The sequence below is a fragment of the Hippocampus comes genome, unplaced genomic scaffold (genome assembly GCF_001891065.2).
Source record: "Hippocampus comes isolate QL1 unplaced genomic scaffold, H_comes_QL1_v1.1 scaffold96, whole genome shotgun sequence".
Classification (NCBI taxonomy): Eukaryota; Metazoa; Chordata; class Actinopteri; order Syngnathiformes; family Syngnathidae; genus Hippocampus; species Hippocampus comes.
In genome coordinates this window covers 127,119-148,734 of record NW_017806074.1, presented here as the reverse complement: position 1 = coordinate 148,734, position 21,616 = coordinate 127,119, and the positions used below count along the sequence as shown (strand labels likewise).

At 43.5% G+C, this 21,616-nt stretch overlaps 4 protein-coding genes across 6 annotated transcripts in view; 2 read left to right on the top strand and 2 right to left on the bottom strand.

Moving 5' to 3' along the window:
- Window positions 1-513: 513 nt before the first annotated feature.
- On the top strand, window positions 514-6,672 carry LOC109530670 (immunoglobulin-like domain-containing receptor 1). 2 transcript variants are annotated; one of them, XM_019894564.1, is made up of 9 exons: window positions 514-801; window positions 1,581-1,751; window positions 2,404-2,553; window positions 2,632-2,751; window positions 3,667-3,813; window positions 4,066-4,191; window positions 5,270-6,099; window positions 6,275-6,343; window positions 6,527-6,672. In XM_019894564.1, the coding sequence occupies exons 1-8, from the start codon at window positions 747-749 to the stop codon at window positions 6,311-6,313; spliced, it is 1,638 nt and encodes a 545-aa protein (XP_019750123.1). In that variant the 5' UTR covers window positions 514-746; the 3' UTR covers window positions 6,314-6,343; window positions 6,527-6,672. The 2 variants fall into 2 exon arrangements, with proteins under 2 accessions (XP_019750123.1, XP_019750122.1); XM_019894563.1 differs by having other exon boundaries at window positions 6,275-6,672.
- A 463-nt stretch (window positions 6,673-7,135) lies between these two features.
- Window positions 7,136-14,409, top strand: LOC109530582 (NADP-dependent malic enzyme, mitochondrial-like). Its single transcript, XM_019894421.1, has 13 exons — window positions 7,136-7,647; window positions 7,950-8,135; window positions 10,492-10,625; window positions 10,759-10,910; window positions 11,676-11,714; window positions 11,827-12,050; window positions 12,345-12,538; window positions 12,674-12,800; window positions 12,874-12,979; window positions 13,180-13,322; window positions 13,428-13,601; window positions 13,689-13,787; window positions 13,857-14,409. Exons 2-13 carry the CDS (start codon window positions 7,959-7,961, stop codon window positions 14,016-14,018), a joined length of 1,731 nt encoding a protein of 576 aa, XP_019749980.1. The 5' UTR covers window positions 7,136-7,647; window positions 7,950-7,958; the 3' UTR covers window positions 14,019-14,409.
- A 415-nt stretch (window positions 14,410-14,824) lies between these two features.
- LOC109530608 (NXPE family member 3-like) lies at window positions 14,825-18,257 on the bottom strand. Of its 2 annotated transcripts, none has more exons than XM_019894452.1 (5): window positions 18,051-18,257; window positions 16,667-17,406; window positions 16,245-16,315; window positions 15,959-16,165; window positions 14,825-15,612 (listed from the first exon to the last, which is right to left on the bottom strand). In XM_019894452.1, exons 1-5 carry the CDS (start codon window positions 18,135-18,137, stop codon window positions 15,050-15,052), a joined length of 1,668 nt encoding a protein of 555 aa, XP_019750011.1. In that variant the 5' UTR covers window positions 18,138-18,257; the 3' UTR covers window positions 14,825-15,049. The 2 variants fall into 2 exon arrangements, with proteins under 2 accessions (XP_019750011.1, XP_019750010.1); XM_019894451.1 differs by having other exon boundaries at window positions 16,667-17,448; window positions 18,051-18,255.
- Window positions 18,258-18,898: 641 nt separating this feature from the next.
- Window positions 18,899-21,616, bottom strand: part of LOC109530581 (NXPE family member 3-like) — a 5,265-nt gene continuing 2,547 nt past the window's right edge. The window contains exons 3-5 of the mRNA XM_019894420.1: window positions 20,678-20,759; window positions 20,388-20,594; window positions 18,899-19,793 (exon numbers count right to left, since the gene is read on the bottom strand). Of these exons, the coding sequence (XP_019749979.1) occupies window positions 19,231-19,793; window positions 20,388-20,594; window positions 20,678-20,759 (852 nt within the window). The 3' untranslated portion in view covers window positions 18,899-19,230. The remainder of the gene's footprint in view (window positions 19,794-20,387; window positions 20,595-20,677; window positions 20,760-21,616) is intronic.

Below are 21,616 nucleotides of genomic sequence, written 5' to 3'. Positions count from 1 at the left end.
GACTACAGAGGAAAATGTTGGTGGTTATAGTGTCATAACATAAACTTTTCAGTTTTATTTTGTTATTCCAAAATAAACGAAAATGTGGTCGATTTTCAGATAGAGTTGAACATTTTTTATTTGGTTGCATGTTTTCGCCCCCCCCCCCCACAAAAAAATGATTTTTTGTTCATTTTTAAGTAAACGTAATTGAACATTTTTTATTTGGTTGCATGTTTTCGCCCCTCCCCCCACAAAAAAATGAATTTTTGTTTATTTTTAAGTAAACATACGATTTATTTTAAATTAAACCTCGTTTTGTCTAAATTCTTTCAGTACCTGCAGAATCCACTTTCTTTTTGCTCACACTAAAATGTTCACCACTATTAAGTCAACATATACTTTTTATGTATTCCTACCCAGTATATTATTCCGTATATGAATTTAAATATCAATTTTAATTCCCGGTGATTTGATTTCCTTGTACTTGTCTGAGTGGGGCGGAGTCCGTGACGTAATTATGGGTGGGGGATGGGAGCAAAAACTGCCGCCTCCTGTGCACCTGTGGGAACATACCATTGTTTGTTGTCTGTACTTACAACGTTTACTATACTCGAATAACATGTTTTCCTGAGGGGGGGAAAACATCGCTCGACTATGTGGAACGATTTTCATCGGCCACATAGCGGGGTCCTGGTGGATTTTGGAACATCAACGGGATAGACGGCGACGCTGTAGTGGAAGAATAGAGGGAACTCTACGCGGTGATGGGAAATATGATACGTGTGACTCTGTTGCTGCTGCTGGTGTACCTTCCAACAGGTGAGCCTTTAATGCCTTTGAGCGACTTTTTTTTCCTTTCTCACTTTGTTGAGCCATATTTTTTTCTCACTGCCTTGAATCAAGGGCGAAGTCATGAAAGCAAACAAGGGTGAAGTTAATCATCAACAGTTGTAACGAGGGCAAGGCCGCCTGCGTCACGTGACCATATCGCCCGAGAGCGAGATGGTTTGGTTGTGTGCTGCGCGATTCTTCAAATGTAAAATATGTATCTTGGCATTTTAAAGGTTAGGGAATACTGAGCTGGAAATATGGCTCTTGGTGTTTCCCAAATTACAATAAGAGAAAATATTCCCACACCGCTACTTTTCAGCGAATTGACACCTTTTCTAACCGACATTGTCGGAACTGGTTCTCCCATATTTTTTTTAAACGACTGTTTACATTGTTCAGTGACTGTCAGAAGTCATCATAGTCATGTCTTCAGCTGTTATTTTACAGAATGCAGTCTGCTTTCACACACACTATACAGTGCATTTGATCAGGATTCATCTTACAGAAGCAGAAATGTAATGTAACCTGTATCAGTTGGTCAAAAATCATTAGTGACGCTTTTCTCCACTAAGCTGCGCTACTTAAGTGTACTCTGCTCTTGATGACTGACAGCTGTTATTACTTATAATGAAAGGCTGTAAAATGTTTTAACCTGTTCTGTCACATTTGTAGCGATTCAGCAATGAGGACCTCAGTCTCGAGTAAACATTGCAGACCAAAAGCCTTGAGAATTGTTTATTTTGCTGTGTTGTCTTTTTGTCCATTAGAGGTGCTGTGCATCCAGGTGATCGTTCCAGAGACGGAAAGAAGCACCATGTTGTTTGCATCTGTGATCCTTCGCTGCGACTTCTCCACCTCTGCAAACCCACAGGATGTGCTGGTTACCTGGAGATTCAAATCCTTCTGTAAAGACCCAATTTTGGAGTACTACTCCACAAGTGAGTCCTGCGACTGCGGCGTTCTCCATGCGCAAGAAGCACTAAATCAAATGGAATTTCAAAGTTCAACACAATCTGATGATTAGTCTCCCAGTTGGTTTGCCTTCAGAATGAATTTGTCAAATAATTTCCACCATGAGAAAATGTTTTATTTTAAACATTTTTACTGTCATACAAGCGTATAAATTAATCACGTTTTGGTGAAGCCCAGTAATCTACATGCATCATGCTTTTTTGCAACCACAGTTCTAAGGTTTGGGATTTGATTCCCTGCTCTCCGTGATTGATTGTTTTTCTTCCTCCAGTGACGTACAGTGAAATTCATGGCTGGTGAGGCACTAATAGGAGTCAAATGTACAAATTTATGAGCCAAACAGAATTTTAAAAAATTGTATGAATAAATAAATAATCATTTTTGGGGAGGAAAAAAATGTTTTGAAAACAAACTAATTGTATCCGGAAACAGGTGGTTTTGCCTTTCATAAACTATGAGCAAATTACAAGGGCACTCGAAAGAAACCGGGTTGTATATATTGTGAAATTGCTCACCTGAAATGTATTGGATTACTCGACTGCCAAAGTAATTGTATGCTCGGCTTCATATCACTCCATTTGCTGTGCACATAATTCTAACCACTCTATGTCCGTGAAGGCTACCAGGCCTCCCTGCAACTGGGTCAGGACCCATCCAACGACTGCCCAGACCGCCAGCGCACAGTCCGCACTGTGGTCCAAAAGAGAGGCCTCAATGAGCCCATACTGGGTGTCGATTACCGGAATCGCAAAATTACCATTCAAAACAGTAAGTTTGCGGATGAAACAAAGTATACTGGTATTGATTTTATGCACACTTTAAATAACATAATTGTGTGCCCCATAGAGGCTGATCTGGCTATCACTGAGGTGATGTGGTGGGATAACGGCGTGTACTTCTGCACCATCGATGCCGCCGGTGACACATCGGGTGACTCGGATCGAGAAATTAAACTCATCGTGTATCGTAAGCACCCTCACTTTGTCCCACAAAAGGTTCCAGACGACGGTTACATTTACAATCAGGGCCATGAATATTGGTACATTGACACAATTCTTGTCTTTTTGGCTCTGGACATCACAATGGATTTCAAATAGAAGGAACAAGATGTGGTTTAACTGCAGACCTTCATCTAAGTCTGGTAAACGGTGTAAGAATTACTGGGCAACAGATTGTGTATGTCACTCCCATTTTTTTTTTTGACCCATCACGTCTGAAGCATTGTGGTGGCAGTGCCATGGTAATGAAAGTGTTGTTTAAATAAAGTTTGATAGATTGCTTCCCATTGTGACGACTGACAAAAGCTGCAGGATGAATTCTGAAGTGTTTCAGGCAATATTATCTGCCCATATTTAGTCAAATGCTTCAGAAATCATTGGACAGTGCTTCACAGTGCAGATGGACAATGACCCGAAGCATAGTGCGAAAGTGGAGTTTTTTTTTTTTTTTAAAGACAAAGAAGTAGACTGTTATGCAATGGCCAAGTCAATCACTTGACCCAAATCCAATTGAGTATGCCTTTTACTTGCTTATGACAATTCTGAATAGAAATTGCACCGAGCAACAACACGCCTGTGTCTATGCGCTCCAGACTTCCGGCCGTAATTGACTGCAAATACTTGCAACCAAGTATTAAGAGTGAAAGGGTGATTTATAGTTGTTAATTTTTTCCCAGTACTTTTGGTCCCTTAAAAAGTTCACTTGATTTGGAAGTAAATATCCTCAAAGCTGAAAGTCTGCAGATAAAGGCCATCATGTGACTTGCCTTTCAAATCCACTGTGGTGGTGTTTCGAACCAAAAACATTACAATTGTCTCCATGTCCCAATTTTCATGGACTTGGCTATATTTTAAAACTGAATTATTTCGTGATGTGTGCCAGACTGGCTGACGGTGCTGTTAATCATCCTGGGCGCCCTGCTGCTCATCATGCTCTTGTGCATATGTTGCTGTCAGTGCTGCCCGCAGAAGTGCTGCTGCTACGTACGTTGCCCTTGCTGTCCCAAGACCTGCTGCTGCCCGGAAAAAGGTACACAGGAATATAGGCTTCAAGTGCATGTTTTTAGAACCAAAACGCATTGATGACCTACAAAAAGCACTCAGTGACAGTCAGTATTTAAAAAGCATCTGTTTTTTTTCATTGCTTTTGCTGGACTCTGGCTTGGGTCTGTGTTAAAGTACAACCTTTCCCCATTGGCTGGTTGTAAGATAATTAGTTATTTGGCAAGAATGCATTGTAATTCAAATTATGTCATTGAGTTTCATCTGGCTTTGTTCGTAGCTGTGATGCAACACAGGATGTTGCGTGAGGCCAAGAGAGCTATGGCGCCTTGGATGCACGGTCAACCCATATACGCTCCTATCAGCTCCAACAACTCCGTCCAGGGTGTCCCCATGTTGTATTCAGGTGACTCTGAAAACATCCTTTATTTGTCCTGAATGTATCCTACGAATTTTTTGAAAGATAAAGTGGCATATGATTATTACTTTTGAGCCACAGATACAGAATTGAAAAGCAGATAAGAATGGGCGGTGCGCCACGGTGGGCGGCTGGTTAGCACGTCCGCCTCACAGTGCAGAGGTGCAGGGTTCGATGCCAGCTCTGGCATTCCTGTGTGGAGTTTGCATGTTTTCCCCACGCCTCTGTGGGTTTTCGCCGGGTATTCCGGTTTCCTCCCACATTCCCAACACATGCATGGCAGGTTAATGGAGCACTCTAAATGGTCCCTAGGTGTGAGTGAGAGCGTAAGTGGATGTTCGTCTATGTGTGCCCTGTAATTGGCTGGCAACTAGTTCAGGGTTGTCCCCCGGCCTACAACCCAAAGACAGCTGGGATAGGCTTCAGCATGCTTCAGCATGCCCGTGACCCTCATGAGTATAAGCGGATTAGGAAATGGATGGATGGATAGTTACCGATTGACATTGGCACCAGTAAAATAAATATACTCACCGACATATACTGTATATTGGTAGATTACCCCCAATGATTTATTGTTGAGCATCCTCAAATGGCACTATATTATATAAATCTAAGTCATTATTATGATTATTATTATTATTATTTCTATTGAACTGAGGGGGCCACAGCACTCATTCTACCTAGCACCATATGAGGTCGCGAATGTAAGGTGATTGAAAAGCAACTATTTAATAATAATAATAAGAATTATAGCTGTAATATGTTTAATTACAATTACATTTCAAAATGCCCAAGGATACTTAAAGCAAAACGTTAAATACAATAGTTACCAAATTCTCAACACTTTTATGCCTCATAGTTTGTTGTAGTGCCTGTGTGCTAAAATTTTGTTCTGGTTTTTTTAATGAATCATGGATCTGTTTGTTGTCTGTGTAATTTTTTTTTTTTAAGTAGGACAAAGACATTTCTCAGATTACAATTGATTGTCTTAGGTTGAGGTTCAGAATTCGCTGTTTAGTTATTTAATTGAGGACAAAGACTTCAATTTATCTTCCATTTCTTACAGGCTCTTACTCAGACCCAGGTAAACAAAACTTTCCCATGGCGCCCATGCAGCTGTCCCCCATGATGCTTCCTCAGCAGGCCGCCCCCCCGCTCCACCTGAATGGCAGTGCTGCAGGCAGCCTCCAAAGCAACCGACATGTGTTGGATTACCTGGAGAACCAGGTGAGGGGGTTGGATGTGCCGATGCATCCTGTTCAGAATGTGCCCCCGCTAGTGGTTCAGCCTCAGCCGCCACCCCCTGTTGTGCCCTACACCCCCGGCCCCCCCAGCATGCTGTCGGCCCTCGATGAGATGGGTGTAAGGGGCACGGAGAGAAGGGTGATCACGCTACCTCCCATCATCCAGCGTGTTCCCAGCTTTTCCTCCCGCAGGGGACCCCGAAGTGGGGAGCCAGACAGAGGGGGGATACGTTTTTCTAGCCAGTCCAGCGGTAGTACCAACCCCTCGCGAAGGGGTGTACAACAACGTAGATACAGAGACCATTCTCCTCCAAGACGGGGAATCCTGCGTGAGTACAGCGACGACTCCGATTGGGAAGGGAGGCAAGGAAGAGGGAACCACCGCATCCAGAGGGACCAGAGCAGTGTCGGGTCCAGGCCTCTGACCCGCAGCCGCGACAACCTGATGGAGGAGCTGCAGAGCAGAAGCACACGAAGGGAGAGGAGCTACTCACCTCCACGCCACAAGCGCTCCTGGAGCTCGGATGAAGAGGACAGCAGCAGGCGAAGGGCGGCTAGAGAGAGGCATTGGCCCGAGAAGCCCCCCAGCTACTCCAGTGTGGAGAGCCAACATGGACACGCCAGCGACCGCAGGAACCACATCCGTCTTTCCGTAAGAAACACGAACACACATTCTCTCTGTTTACTCTTTACTTCACTCTTTGGGTGTGGACTTGTCTTTAACTATTGTAACTTATGGTTAGGGTTAATGATACCACTGGTTCCTTTTTTTACTTTTTTACTTTTGACACTTGATCTAACCACGCCTATTTCCCTTCTCTCCATAGGATAGGAGCTCCCGTAGCAACACCAGCGTAGTCATCTGAAGCATTTCTTTGATAGCAAAAACTGCAAAAGTAAGCTGCATCCTTCTCTGTATGTCACTTGAGAATAGACTTGTTTTTAGTTTTTGTTATTTGTAGTAGTAAGTAGTCAATATTTGTATGCCAAAGTTAATCATTTGAGTGTTTGTCTTTTTTTTAACTCATCAAAATATTGGAAGTTTTTCGTCTTTTTTTTCTACTTCGACACATAAATAGACTGACAACCATGACAACTGTACTACGGTATCTGGGAGAGGAAACTCGACCTCGCAGGAAACCACTCTACTCATCAGTTTTACTGTAATGTTGTTTGATGTGTGTGTTATGTTGTTGTTCTGAATAAAACACAATTTAAATCCAGACACTGGGCTGGTTTTGAGCTCTACTTACAAATAAATGACTGGAATTAGGTCAAAATGTCCACCAGAGGACGCAATTTTCCACGTTTTTTAAAAATGTATTTTATTTATTTATGTATTTATTTTTAGGACGGTTGACTTTCTGGCATTAAAGAAACACTAAATGTTAAAAATAACACAAAAAGTAATTTATGAAATACTAAGTCATGCCGTACTAACCCATAATTAGATACCATCTCTTAATTATGACTTGATCAACCACCTATAACTAAGCATTCGAAAAATGAGAGCTTGATTAAGGTACAGTATTGTGTGCTTGATTAAATATAGGAAGTAATGTGGGTGTCAATTTGCGATGACGTTTTGCCTAGGCGGGTAAACGCTCGCCATATAGTGATCTGATTGGTCCTCTCAGGGTTCAGGAAATACAGTCGTACCAAAGATGTTTAACTATGAACGTTCTTCGAGTTACAAACCTATATCTTGGGTCATTTTAATAACTATTGCCTTGAACTTGACGAATTGGTAATTTAGTTAACAGTGAGTTACCTCAGCTAAATTTAACTACTATTAATGTAAACACGTCAATTGCAACTATTTGGTGAGCGGCTGTATCTCACTGCCGTAAACGCGGTCAAGTTGCCCCACGCAGCACATTAAATTAGTTTTACCTCTCAAGGGGTTGTAGCTAACGTTGTTAGTCTATATATACATGTTTACTTTTAAGAGGTAGCCGGTTTAGTTTGCAGGAAAGGGTACAGTCTCCCAATTCATTTTGGAGTTGACCACTACAACATGACTGTCTTTTGCGTAGAACATCTCTAGAGTCAATGTCAAACGATCCGGGATCAGCTGCCTCCACAAGATCCACCTCTAAAATCCACTCAGACTGTTAAGACTGTCTACATTGCGATCAACGGAAGACGCTAATGAAGATAACAGTCACAGACCCGGCGGCGTAACACATTTAGTCACCAGGTAAGGCTGAGGTTGAGGAGGAGTGCTAGGTTAGCCGCTTGCTAGCAGCATCGAACGCGGAAACCCTTTTGTTGTACAGAGACCACTATATTAGCGGTGATTAAACCGCTTCATGTCCCCTGGAGGTGTTTATTTAATTTTTGAGGGTTTTTTTTTTTTTGGCGGAGGGGTGTGATTTTGAAATTAAAGGACATCAAGCATCACGAGGCAGTTTGTTTACAGCCATCTGAAGTTGCGTTGTTGCGGTTTCTTGTTTCCAGTTTGCGGGTGACTTGAGCGTTCATGTGTTGGTTTGCGCGCAGGCAGGCAGGATGAATTCCCTCACTGGAAGGGCGGCGTTGCATCTGTGTAGACGCACGGCCGTTGTGGCGGCCGGCGGATTTCCCTTTCAGGCGGTGAGGGTCTGCCACGGCGGGGAGAGCAGCAAAGGCAGCGTAAGCACCAAGAAGCGCGGCTATGACATCACTCGGAACCCCCACCTCAACAAGGTGAGCTGATGGAATTTGGATGTAAATCGGAACGCGCCGTAGAGTCTGTCAGGAACAGACGCAAAAGTCAGAATTACATTTTTTCTTTTCTATTAATAGCGCATGTCGTGTTTTTTAACCCTTGTTCGAAACTGTCTTGACTTTATGATTAAGCGCCAGTATTTTTTTTTTATGTGCCTGCATTGTGCAGCAGTGTTCATGTTCAATCTATGCATAATGTTTAGTGGTTGTCGAAACTGTCTTGACTTTATGATTAAGCGCCAGTAGTTTTTTTATGTTCCTGCATTGTGCAGCAGTGTTCATGTTCAATCTATCCATAATGTTTAGTGGTTTACAGTAACATTAAATATTCTGGTTTTGAATAAGATTTCTTTCTCACCACTCTATATTAATATTGATCATGATGGTTGTACTTGGAAAACTTGAGTATTTTTTGAGGTGGTCCTCGTACAGATCAAAAACCACTTCCATAGAGATTATTAACAGATATATTAAGTGCTACAATGTGGCTGGTAAATGTTTTACAAAGTTTTATATCCATTTATAGTGGGATGTTTTATGAACCTACACAGTTAATTTAACACAGCAAGGTCGCTGCAAGGATCTGTGCATTGTTGTGACATTCACACACCACACAAATGACCCAAGGCCTGCAAACCAGGCCTTGGGTCATTTATAATCAAATACTTCAAGTACAAAATTGTGTCTTTCATTGACCCTATGTCTTCACAAAGCATAATAAATCTGTTTCAAACCAGAAAGCACTTTTTCTCTTAAAGTCAAACACTCTCTCTGCTAAGATGGACTGATTTTGGCCAAACTGATCCAAACCAAACATCCACAATGAGTCATCAGCAGATTTTTTTTTTTTCGCAGGGGGTGGGGGCTTGTTCCCAAACATAAATGAAACAGGAAATGCCACTCCCTTAACATTTTGATGTGTTCAGCAAGAGTCTGACTAACTTTGCTCTCTTTTATTGGGTCTACTTCACGCAAGGGAGGTCACAGTTCCTTCCCAAGTCAGTGTTTCCGTGATGACTCACTGTGAAAAGCGTGCATCAGGAAATAGGTCTGCAAGTATCTGAATAGTGAGAGTTTTTATGATTATGTGCATACGTTTGTCACATAAATGCTGGTTTCACAAAACAAATGCATTTAAAATGGAAAAAAAAGTGTTTGTGTGTGTGTGTGTGTGTGTGTGTGTGTATGTGTGTGTTAATGGAGGTTTCTTCAGTGGCTCTTTGTAATCGGTTGAATGTTATTGTGTTGTATCAGTCATTAATTAACTGTTTAAATATTTTTTTAGGAAATTTTCTTTCACAATGCAAAAAAATATTCAATGCAGATGAAGACTAAATTAACCAAACAGAAATAATTACTTATTTTGTTTGACTTTGCTAAACACGGGTTTTCGACTTTGGTAAATATGTTGTAATGCAGCACAGCAAGGCACACTCAGTTTCTCCTTCTTTTGGTATGAAATAGTTGGCACTGTGGCTTGTTTTGAGTCAAAATAATCAGCCTCTCATCTTCTGTTGGTGACCACTGGGAAATTGAAGCTGGCTTGCCAAGCAACTTTCATAATGAATCAGAAGGAGTTCCTTTGGAGAAGTAAATATTGTAGCGCAAGCATTCAGAAGGCACAGAGCAGCGCAGTCAAGTGGAGGTGATGCAAGGGGAGTGAATTCAGCCTGTCACACCATTGGGCACAATAAATAGCATCAATACCACACTCAGCTGCGAGCCAGTTGACATGTCAGCTCAAGCCACACAACAGACTTGGCCAGTCGACAAAATATATCCGTAATTGATACTTTTAGCGTTGTAGCTACCAAGTACTTTAGAATTGATTATTTTATCACATGTTTACTTTGCGTCAAAATTTATTCATCGATTTATTATTTTTTGTAAAAAAATCATCCAAAAATGAATTTTCCTTATCCCGGAACCACACCAGGTCTAGGGAACACGAGGTCACCCCAGTTATCCAACCACAGTACTTTCATTAACATCTGATGTTACCTTTCGAAATAAAATGACTCTAAAATATGGCATTTTTTCTTTTACACCTGATTAAAAAAAAAACATTTAAAAAAATCTGTTTATGGTATCCCGCATTCAGACCAGGTCTTGGGCACACTAGGCCACCCAAGGTATTCAACCAAAGTGTGATCATGGAGATGTGATGTTGCATTTCAAAATAAAAGGCCTCTGAAATCAGCAATTTTGACCTTTACAACCGAGTAAAAAAAAATAAAATCTTTAAAAATTCAATTTTTGTTATCCCTTAACCATGCGAGTTCAAGGGCGCACTCTCTCATTTGGGTGTGACTTACAGTCCATTTCCATCCCGCAGGGTATGGCTTTCACCTTGGAGGAGCGCTTGCAGCTGGGCATCCACGGCCTGCTGCCCCCCTGCTTCTTGTCCCAAGATGTCCAAGTACTACGTGTCATGAAAAGCTATGAAACGCGTGTCAATCCTCTGGACAAGTGAGAGGACAATTTTGAACCTTAAACAACACCATATGTAATTGCTCTGCTTGCATTGTGTAGTCTGACTGTGAACCACAAAGCAGAATGGAAGCCGCTTCTCCTTCTTTTAGCCGCTCTCTCTCTGCATCAGGTACATCTTGCTGATGACGCTACAGGACAGGAACGAGAAGCTCTTCTACCGCGTGCTTACGTCGGACATCGAGGAGTTCATGCCCATCGTCTATACGCCCACCGTGGGCTTGGCATGCCAGCAGTACGGCCTAGCCTTCAGGAGGCCACGGTAAGATTAGTACACACACCCCATTTGCAGGATTGCATGACGGTATCAAGAATTATTAGATAAAGTGATACGTGGTTGGAGGAAACGTCTGCTGCGTGAGTGCATTATGTGTTATAATCTCATAGGCCAAAAAAAAAGCCGAAATGTAATCATGTAAGGAGTCCTGAAGAATTGAACATTTCAGGTGAATTACAGAGATGACATTTAGAACAATTGCGATAAATTGTCCATGGTGAACTTGAATAATTTATACAACCAAAGTTATAAAATAACATTATATAGCATCTAAAAATAACGTTGTCTAATTGACTGTAACTGTCAAATGGATTTTAAAATGTAAGTATTGACCAACTGTTATAAAATAACATTATATAGCATCTAAAAATAACATTGTATCTTTAAAATATCAATCATATTGTTTTGCAGTCAGTCTAATTGACTCTAACTGTCAAACGGATTTTAATATGTAAGTATTGACCAACATGTGCAGTTATCGTGGTATTCATTTCATTAATTATTTGATTACAATTAAAAATAAAAGCTTGAATTAAAATAAGTATAGCAATAAGTTATTCAAAAGCCAAGCTAAAAAGATGTGCCGTAAGCCTCCTCGTAAAAACATCACCAGGCTCTGCGGACCTGATGTCTTCTGTGAGGCTATTCCAGAGCTGGGGACCAAAATGGCTGAATGCAGCCTCACCATGTGTTCTGGTCCTCACCAATGGAATAATTAAAAGGTCTGAATGTTGTATTTGTTTGTCATGCAGTTGAGATTGATCTGGAGGATGATGCCAGTGATGGCGACGGTAAGTCAGCCACAGTATTCTCTGGATTTATCATGTACACGACACTGAAATCCGTTGATTTCCTCCTCCGTCCATCTCGCCGACTCCTCGATGTAGACGGTGACAACCGCAGGCAAGGCAACAGGAGGCAAGCCACTGGAAGAACCACCGCAAAGGCGAGACCCCGTGGCAAAAAAACAGCCGTTGAAGAAGAAGATGAAGAGGAGGCTGAGGCTCCTCGGACAAGAAGAGGTGCAAACGCAAAGAAGCCGACCAAGAAACGCGGAGGTGACGATGATGAGGACGATGAAAGTGAAGATGAGGGCCCCAAGAAGAAGAAGCGGGGGGGAGCTGCCAGTAAGAAAAAAGGAGGAAAAACATTGGACAGTGAGGAGGAGGACAGTGAGGAGCAGAAGGGGAAGAAGGGGAAAAAGGGAGGAGGAAAGAAAGGTGCAAAGGAGGAGGAGGACAGTGGAGCCAAGAAAGGAGATGCCAAAGGAAAAGACAAAAAGAAGAAGAAGAAAGAAGAAAGGTAGGCCGAATAGCCATTTTTTCCCCTTGTTTCTTCAATTCACCTAACATACGTGTTTGTTGACACGCGGGAGGAAACCAGAGTTCATATAAATGCTTGTCTCTCAGTATTTCCACCAGTCACCACCTGCACCCTCTGTGTGCCCATCCATCCCCAGTTCATCCGACTCCAGTTCAAGCTCCGATGAGGATGAGGAATCCTTGTCTGAGGGAGAGATGGCCCTGCTGATGGAGGAGGTGGAAGAGAAGAAGAAGCTGATATCCACCATCAGGAACAAACCCTGGAGGATGAAGAGGCGACTCACACACCTGAAGTAAGGTCCAACTGGAGGGCATGACAATACTTGAGTAAAGACTTCTATCCTTTTTTTTTTTTTTTTTTTTTTGCATTTTCTTTTTATGTTTTTTTCAAGTAAAAAAACAACAACAATAAAACAACAACAAAAAACTTTTTCTCACCAGGCTGCTCTGGGCATCGCTCACCTGCTAATGATGGCCATGGCCAAGGAGGGCTTGTCTCGAAAGGAAGCCGCCAAAAGGATCTGGATGGTGGACTCCAAAGGTCTCATCGTGAAGGTAATGCACGCACGTGTGTCTGTCTGGACAACAAGTTTTGCGATCAAGGTAAAAACAAATGCTTCTCGTTCAGGGTCGAAGTCATCTGAACCATGAGAAGGAGGAGTTTGCGCACGAGCACCCCCACCTGAAGACCTTGGAGGAAGCCGTGCACACCATCAAGCCCACTGCCATTATTGGTATTTTTTTTAAAATGTAATTATAGGTGAAGTCATCGCTAAATATAATACCTCAAGGAACAGTTAAAGAAGAAATCAACCACAAATGGCAAGCTGTAAATTCCCGGTGTGAATGGAATGGCGGTAACCATTACGACAAAGTAGCCCCCCCCCCTCGGTGATGTAAAGCGTTGTGATGTTTTGTTTTTGTGGCTGTTAAGGAGTCGCCGCCATCGGAGGGGCATTCACGGAGAAGATAATTAAGGACATGGCGTCCTACAACGAGCGGCCCATCATCTTCGCCCTGAGCAACCCCACCAGCAAGGCCGAGTGCACGGCAGAACAATGTTACAACATCACGGAGGTAGGACCCCCGCAGAGTTGAGCGATGCAGCTTTTCCATTACACAGGGAGACACGGAGACGAAACGTTATGGTTCACGGGCTTGCACGTTTGTTCTTGCAATCAGGGTCGCGGGATCTTCGCTAGCGGGAGTCCATTCAGCAAGGTGACGCTGGCCGACGGACGCTCGTTCTACCCCGGACAGGGAAACAACGCCTACGTGTTCCCCGGGGTGGCCCTGGGCATCATCGCCTGCCGAGTTCGCCACATCTCTGATGACATCTTCCTCACCACTGCAGAGGTCCTTTTTTTGAATTATTACCTCCATCACAGATTATTTATTCGTGACTCTCTGTCTGACTATAATCAGCTGTGATATTTTTGTCAGGCCATCGCTGACATGGTGACCGAGGAGCATTTGGCCGAGGGGAGACTCTACCCTCCTCTTAAATCCATCAGAGAGGTGTCCTTCAAGATTGCTGTCAAGGTTCGATATGAAATCATGTCAAAACGGCATGAGAGGAACTATCTATTAATGTGTATATATCGTTTCCAGATTGTCAACTACGCGTACAAGCACAACGTGGCCTCGGTGTACCCGGAGCCAAAGGACAAAGAGGCGTTTGTCCTCTCTCACATCTACAGCCCAGACTACGACTCCTTCACACTGGACACGTACGCTTGGCCGCAGGAAGCTATGAACGTGCAGGACGTGTGACCATCACTGCCCCTTGAATAGTGCATACTACTTATGCTTTTTATTACTATTCACTTTCTTTCCTTATAATTTACGTCAGGATTTCTTTGCACACCGTATAGTAACACAGCACTCCGACTCCTGACTGAAGTTGCCCCAATGGTAACAGAACCTTTTACATCACTCCTTTTACCCGATCGCTGATTTCATAAAACATGTCTTTGTTCCTCTTCTTTGCCCTTGAGCGGCGGCGACACGCTGGGCTAACAGCACTCCCTGTCAAACGTGTGTCGTTGATGTCAAGATGTAGACTGAGAGTGTCGATGTGACATTTTAAAGCGTGTTGATGGTGTTTTGTCCTTGAAGTTTTTAAAAGCGAAAATTAAACTTTAAATTGAACTTTTCAAAGTCACACCTGGTACGTTTTGTAGATTAATCACAACATCAATTTATTAATTTTGTAGGGATCCGCTGTGACGGAAATGTCGAGAAAGTCTGGTCAAATAATGCAGATGCACCGAATGCTCATTTGTAGCCATGAAATCCCAATTCGTGCTGGTGTTTATCGACAATGAATTTGTATGTGTTCAATGATCAGAAAGTGGATGGAAAAAGTTGGTGTTAGGATATAATTTCAAACATGAATTTTAGAATACACTCAGAACGTTTTAGAAGGTAAAATCATCGGTCCATAAATATTGAATTCAAGGTTATGTAGTAACGGGGTCTCAAACCTTGAATTGTTTTCACAATGCATTCTCCTCATTAAAATACAACTTTTGTCAGACTAATCAGAGAACAGTCATACTTTTAAAAAGACAAAAATATCCATAACATTCTCTTAACTCTATGTGCAGCGACTTATTTTGAACTGCAATGGGGTGGCAACCAGTTGCTGCCGGAAGACAGGTGGGATCGGCTCCCGCAAGCCCCAGACCCTCATAAGGATAAGCGGTATGGATAATGGGATGAATGGATGGACTCCTTCAATTCGAACGTAAGTAAGGCCCTCTACTCGTTCGATTTCCCAACCTGGTTTTGATTGACAAAAATCAGACGGTCTTCCTGGTCCCGTTGAGGCAAACTTGGGACAAAATCATGTCTACCATGTTTTTGACAATTGCCCTCGGAGGGTGAATGTTGTGAGGTTCATGATGTGCCACGCACATCTGCCAAGCGTCCACCAGCAAAACGTCGAGACCCTTGAACATGGCGCGCAGTACGACGTCCAGTTGCAAAGAAAACCAGTCGCTGTTGTACAGGCTAGCTTGCCGTTCCAGAGCCTGAGGGTTGGCCGTGCGGACCACCACCACCGTCCCCGGCGCCCTGTCCAGGAGTCGCAACACCGCCTTGCGGATATGCCGAAGGCGACGTATGTACACCTCCACGGGAAAGGTGCTGAAGTGAGACCAGACGCTGAGCGCCACCACCGTGTTGGGACCGCCGGACAGGCCGTCCAGCTCGTTGGCAATGTAGCGCAACTCACTGGTCATGACGGTAGAGAAGCGGATGGGTGGGCCGTGGCAGCGGTACTTGAGCTGAATGTTGTGTGTGCTGTCCACCGCCATAAAGGGCCCCACCTTTTCTGCACTCTTCTGGTTGAATTCCTTCATCCCTGAAGGGCAGATATATGCATAACCAAAATGACACCTAAATGGGGCAATCTTAAAACGAGCCGAAAATTTTATTTGCCAGCTTTTTTTTTTTAAGTCAAAAGGAACTATTTCAGCCATAAAAAAGTACTTTTAGCTTTGACACACCTGAATATATGTATATGTGTCGATTTGTTTATGTATACAATATATAGATACACCAGCCTGTGCCAGTACATTTCATCATTTGTATTTTGTATGTTTTTTTCCCTTTCACTAAAACGAGCAGAATCAGTTAGTTCTGCTTTCACCAGTCTTTTTGGAGTATTGTTCCACCACTTTCCAACACTATGAGACGTAAGCGCTCACCTGGAAGCACAGAGACGAGGTACTCGTACCACTGGCGCACGGTTGAATCACCGTACATGTAGAGCAACTTGTTGGTCAAACACTGAGTGATGGCAGACGCGTCGTCAAACTGGCGCATGGTGACGCCACCCAATGGCCTCCACGAGTCCTGGTAATAGTAACCGGATGTCGCCAACATCACGGGATCCCGTTTTTGACTGCCGCTTTCTATATTAACGACGGACATAATGATGTGAATAAATCTCCATCACCCAAAAAAAGCCATTTGTCTGAAGATCCGCATTACCTTTCCTGGAAGGCAGCACGGTGATGGTGTCCGCTGCGGATGCTTGGATGGGAACTTTGACGTTGACGCCACTGAAAAGTGGATTACAAAGGTCGTAACACGAATAGCAACAAATACAACAGGGGATATTCATACAGGGACAAAAACAGTCCGACCCAGACAATTTATTTTTGTGGGAGGTGAGCTATTTTAACAATCCCAGCCACACCATTCTTTGACACCACATCTAAAATTTCTGAGTCCACAGATAGTTTACTTTGAACTGTTTATTTTTAATTGAAGGTCACTTGTAGTCATTTATTACCGTGTCTGTTTGAAATAACTTTTCAAAAGGTTCAATTGCAGGGATCAAGTTTCCGATACCCCAAATGTGATTTGGGTCAACGTGTTTGAAATGTCAAACGGTCTTTGAGACTACAAACCTCTGAAAGAGCAAATTTTCCTTGTTGGTCGTGATGTTTTTGCGGTAGCCTCCCTTGGCATGGTTGATTCTTGTGGTGCAGCTGAGCTTTCGGGGCTTGTAGCAGTACCATGGTTCACCGGAGTTGAGGTCCGTGTAGTTGCACAGTGGCCGCTTGCCTTGTGGCAGGCACATGTGACACACCTTCGTTTCAGAATGACGGCCTCGGCGAAAGAGGCTGACGAAGAACACTCGATCAGGCCGTTTTTCCCTCAGTCGCCGCAGTACAGCGATGGCCTCGCTCGAATGCACCATCATGACCTCGACTTGAGCCGACCCCTCCCACAGCAGCGGGAATCGAACGGAATAAAGTCCGTTCTTGTGGTCCAGCACCTGGCCGGCAACCCCCGCCCCATATTTTGGGGAATGCAACCGAGCCAGCAGTAAATCGCCGCCATAGCGCTTGGGTCGACCCTTGAAGTCGTGCAGGTGGACGAGCACTTCCAGCTGGTCGCCCACATACCACTGCTGGTCTTTTTTGGAGGGGACGATTGTAAACAGGCTGTGTGCTGGGTCACTCGTCTGGGACACTTTCAGTGATGCAGAGCCAGAGGGCGGTTGGGGCCAGGCGATGGAGTTCAACAGGTTGCATTCCTCCAGCTTTTCGACAAGTGACGGCGGCTGGCCCACATGTGGACAGAAGGTGTGATTGTGATGAAACGTTGGGAGGCATCTCGTGAGATTTGATGACTGGATCCGCTTCTGGACATCATACAGTGCTGATACTATGTGGTACGTCCAGTTCTGAGGAGGTGATATGTATACATGGTCGATACATTAAACATAAAGGCACATGAAAAAATTAGGTCCGCTCCAATGTGTGTTTTTCAGCTGCGTTTGATGCGAGATCGCCTCAAGTGGGGTCTCACATAGGGCACCAGTCAAGCTATGACATAACTGACAGTGCTATTCTAAAAATGCCCAGCGCAGTAGTTCTCAAGCGTTGTCAATCTGGGAGTTGTCAATTTCTATTGTGACAAAGATGTGACTTATTTTGTAGAGGTTAGGATCAGCATTTCCTGACTCAGTATGTTCTACATGGAAAGTCGATGCGCCTCAAGACTGTTCTCGAAAAAAAAAATGCTGTCACTAAGGACAGTACTACAAGACAATTTTTTACGAGCTGTCCACAACCCACGCAAAATGAGTCTGCGACTTGGCTCCCGGGCTACCGGTTGACTGTAGTTGCATTCTAGTTTAATTTAATCGCTCTGAAAATAGATTCAATATCACTCTTGTTTTCGTTTCAGAATGATACACGTGGAAACTTATTAATACAGCATGCAGAGAGAGAGAAAGAGAGAGAGAGAAAGAAAGAAAGAAAGAAATTAAACAAACTCTCTCACCTCCCAAATGGTGACGCTGCGCAGCAGGACGACGAAGCCAAACAGGGTCAGAAAGGTGAGGATGTACTTCCAAACATTTAGGTACATGTTATCTGAGTCTTTGGTCCTGTTGTTAACCCGCCGCCGCCGGAATAAATCATCACAACGTCTTTACCTGGCCTGTCAATGGCTCTTCCGTTTAGAATGACATTGGCTCCAAACAGGAAGTCATGTCGAACTACACAAAGCGCCACAAAATCGGGAAAATGTTGCCAATGATTAAAAAATAAAAAAAACAAAAAAAAAAAACCTACTATCAACTCCTGAAATGGAAAAGCGAATAGAGATTCAAATGTAAACCGATTTATTGAGTTTTTTTCTTGTTTACATTTTTTTACAGTAGCTCATTTGCTGGCAGTCCTTGAATGCACCTCGGGCGGGAGGGCAAAATCGGATGTTGTCAATGTTGGGTTGCTTCTTGACTGACATTCCGGCAGTTTCTTCAGGCTCGTGCAATTAGTTTGCCTTTCATTTTGTCCGCAGGCCCTCACGTTTGGTGTTGTGAGTAAATGCCACACGATGAAAGTAATTAAACTTTCATCGTTTGTATTCATTATGTGTGACATAATTTTGCAAACTACCAAACAAAATTGTCTCGTAAAGTATAAATGTTGAAGTATGATCTCGAATCATTGTGCTCCCAAATTGACTTACTCAGTGTGAAATTTCCTTCATTTTATTAGAGCTGGTACGCCCACAGGAAGCAGAACTTTTTGGATAAATAAGAAACAAGCCTGTTGCCCCTTCAGATAGCGAATGAAAGAACCACCAACAAAAAGTGGAATCCGCGATCTCAAAATAGCCTCCTCTATTCAAATATTTTTTATAGTATTTATGGCACTTTTTTAAAAGGTCTCCAATTCAATCAATACAAACACATTTATGGACACAATATATTGAGAGACCGCAAGAGCATTGACAGCAAAAATATTACACTTCCAAAAAAAACAAATTTGCAATATAGCGGGACCGTGAAAACTGAACCGCAATATATGTAGGCTTACTGAACTGTGATTTATATGCTGTACCTAACTATACTCTCACAATTTGCTACTTTTTTTGGAAATAAAAGTTTTTTTCTGAAGGACTCCTTCAAATGCAACACTCATTATTACTCTCTACCTGGTTTGATTTACAAAAGTCACGCAGCCTTCCTGGTCCTTTCACGACAAACATAAGACAACAACATGTTTACCATGTTTTTAACAATGACCTTCGGAGGGTGCACGTCGTGAGGTTGGTGGTGCGCCACACACATTTGCCAGGCGTCCAAGAGCATAACATTGAGACCCTTGAACATGGCCCGCAGCATGATGTCCAGTTGCAGTGCAAACCAGTCGCTGTGGTTCAGACTGACGTCTCGATCCAGGGCCCGTGGGTTGCCCGTGCGAACCACCACCACCGTCCCCGGCGCCCGTTCCAAGAGTCGCACCACTGCCTTGCGGATATGCCGGAGGCGGCGTATGTATACCTCGCCGGGGAAGGGGCTGAAGTGGGCCCAGATGCTGAGCGCCACCACCGTGTTGGGACCGCCAGTCAGGCCGTCAAGCTCGTTGGCGATGTAGCGCAATTCGTTGGCCATGATGGTGGTGTACATGATGGGTGGGCCGTGGCAGCGGTAATTAAGCACAATGTTGTGGGTGCTGTCCACCGCCATCAAGGGCCCCGCTTTTTTGGGAGTATGCAGGTTGAATTCCTTCATCTCTGCAAGGCAGAACACAATAAAACGACATAAAAAGAAACAAGTCGTCAAGAGCGTACGAGTGTTCAATATCAATCACAAAAACATTTGGACATGGTCGCAAGCGGTGAAAAAGGAGCAACAACTGTGTCATTCATCGAGAGTCCCTAAATAATTGTCTTATGAAGTGAATATACATATGACTTCTAATATCCAACATGATCGAAAAACATGATATACAGTGAAACCCACCCCCCCACCCGCATACTCGCAGTTTGGCACCCGCAGATTAGCCTATTTGTGTTTTTCAATATCGTTTCACATTTTGTGGGGGGGGGGTGGGTTTGGGTTGTAATTTGAAGGAGTCCACCCCAATTTTTCTGGAAAACGCATGTGAGGTTTAGCCGGTTTTTTTTTTTTGTTGTTGTTGTTTTTGTTAAAAATTTCTTAGGTCAAAAAAAAAAAGATTACCAGGTGTGAATGCCCCTCCCCTTCAGGTGGATGCCCTTGGCCCCTTCCCAGAAGCCCCACTCTTTGCACGAAACCAACATACAATGATGCAAGACGTCCACCACCGGAGCCAAGCCGCCATGATGTTATGGGACGGAAGCGCTCACCTGGAAGCACAGTGACGAGGTACTCGTACCACTGTCGAATGGTGGAGTCGCCATACATGTAGACCACCTTATTGGCCAAACACTGAGAGATAGCAGCCGCCTTGTCAAACTTGCGCATGGCGACATCGCCCAGTGGCCTCCACGAGTCCTGGTAGTAGTACCCAGACGTCGCCAGCTTCACAGGATCTGTTTTTTGGCTGCCGTTTTCTACATTGACGACACACGCAATGATGGGAATAAATTACCATCTCCCAAAAAGTGAGAGTCATTAGTTAGTAGATCCACAGTACCTTTCCTGGATTGGAGCACGGTGATGGTGTTCGTTGTGTTTGCGTGGATGGGAACTTTGATGTTCACGCCACTGACGTCAAAAAGTCACGACAAATATTGCAGCAAGAATAGCAACAAATAAATACTTCCGTGATACTTGACAGGGAACGTTCTGCTCAGACAGTTTGATGGCCGAGGTCTTGGAACGGGACCAGCCACATCCCCCAAACCAAACTCCCATGCTTTGGCACCAGAAAAAACTCCAACTGGAATTTATGGATAATTTAATTTGAACTTTCGAGTTGGCGATTATAGTCCTCTTTTCTTAAACCGTGAATTTGGATTGCTTGAGGAGTTTGGGGATGGATTTGGAGGTTTTGGGGTTCACTGATCATTATCTAATAGTAAATTGAGTAACTTTCTATTTCTTTTATCATTTTTTTTCTCTTACAATACAATGAAACATAACTCCAATTGCGATGTCTCACTTGGCAACTTTGACGTTCACAATGTTCAGATCAAGCGATTGACTCCTTCGTTGCTGGGCTACTTGTCATAAGGAAACAATGTGAAATAAGTCCACTCATGTCATATGTTTTGCACTTTTTCTCTCTCCTGTGTCACGCACAGAGCAATGTTTGCTGTTGGGTGCCTGTTTTACTCGCTGAAATAAATGAGTCGTGCTAGCCGCTTTACTTTCAAAGGCCTTACATTCTTTGCATACTGTTTTTTGTTCACTGTCTGACGTTACAAACCTGTACAAATTTCAAATAACAGATAAAACTCTAACTAGCTCGTTTGTTTTCCGCCACGTCGTCAGTGGCAAACCAGCTTGTCAGCCTCAAAAAATGAACACTAATAGCTGAATGAATAAAATGATAAGAATAATAAAAAGGCAAACGTACTGGCCGGTCGCACCTACACAAGTAGCATTTTAGGTGTAAAACGTGACCAGTTAG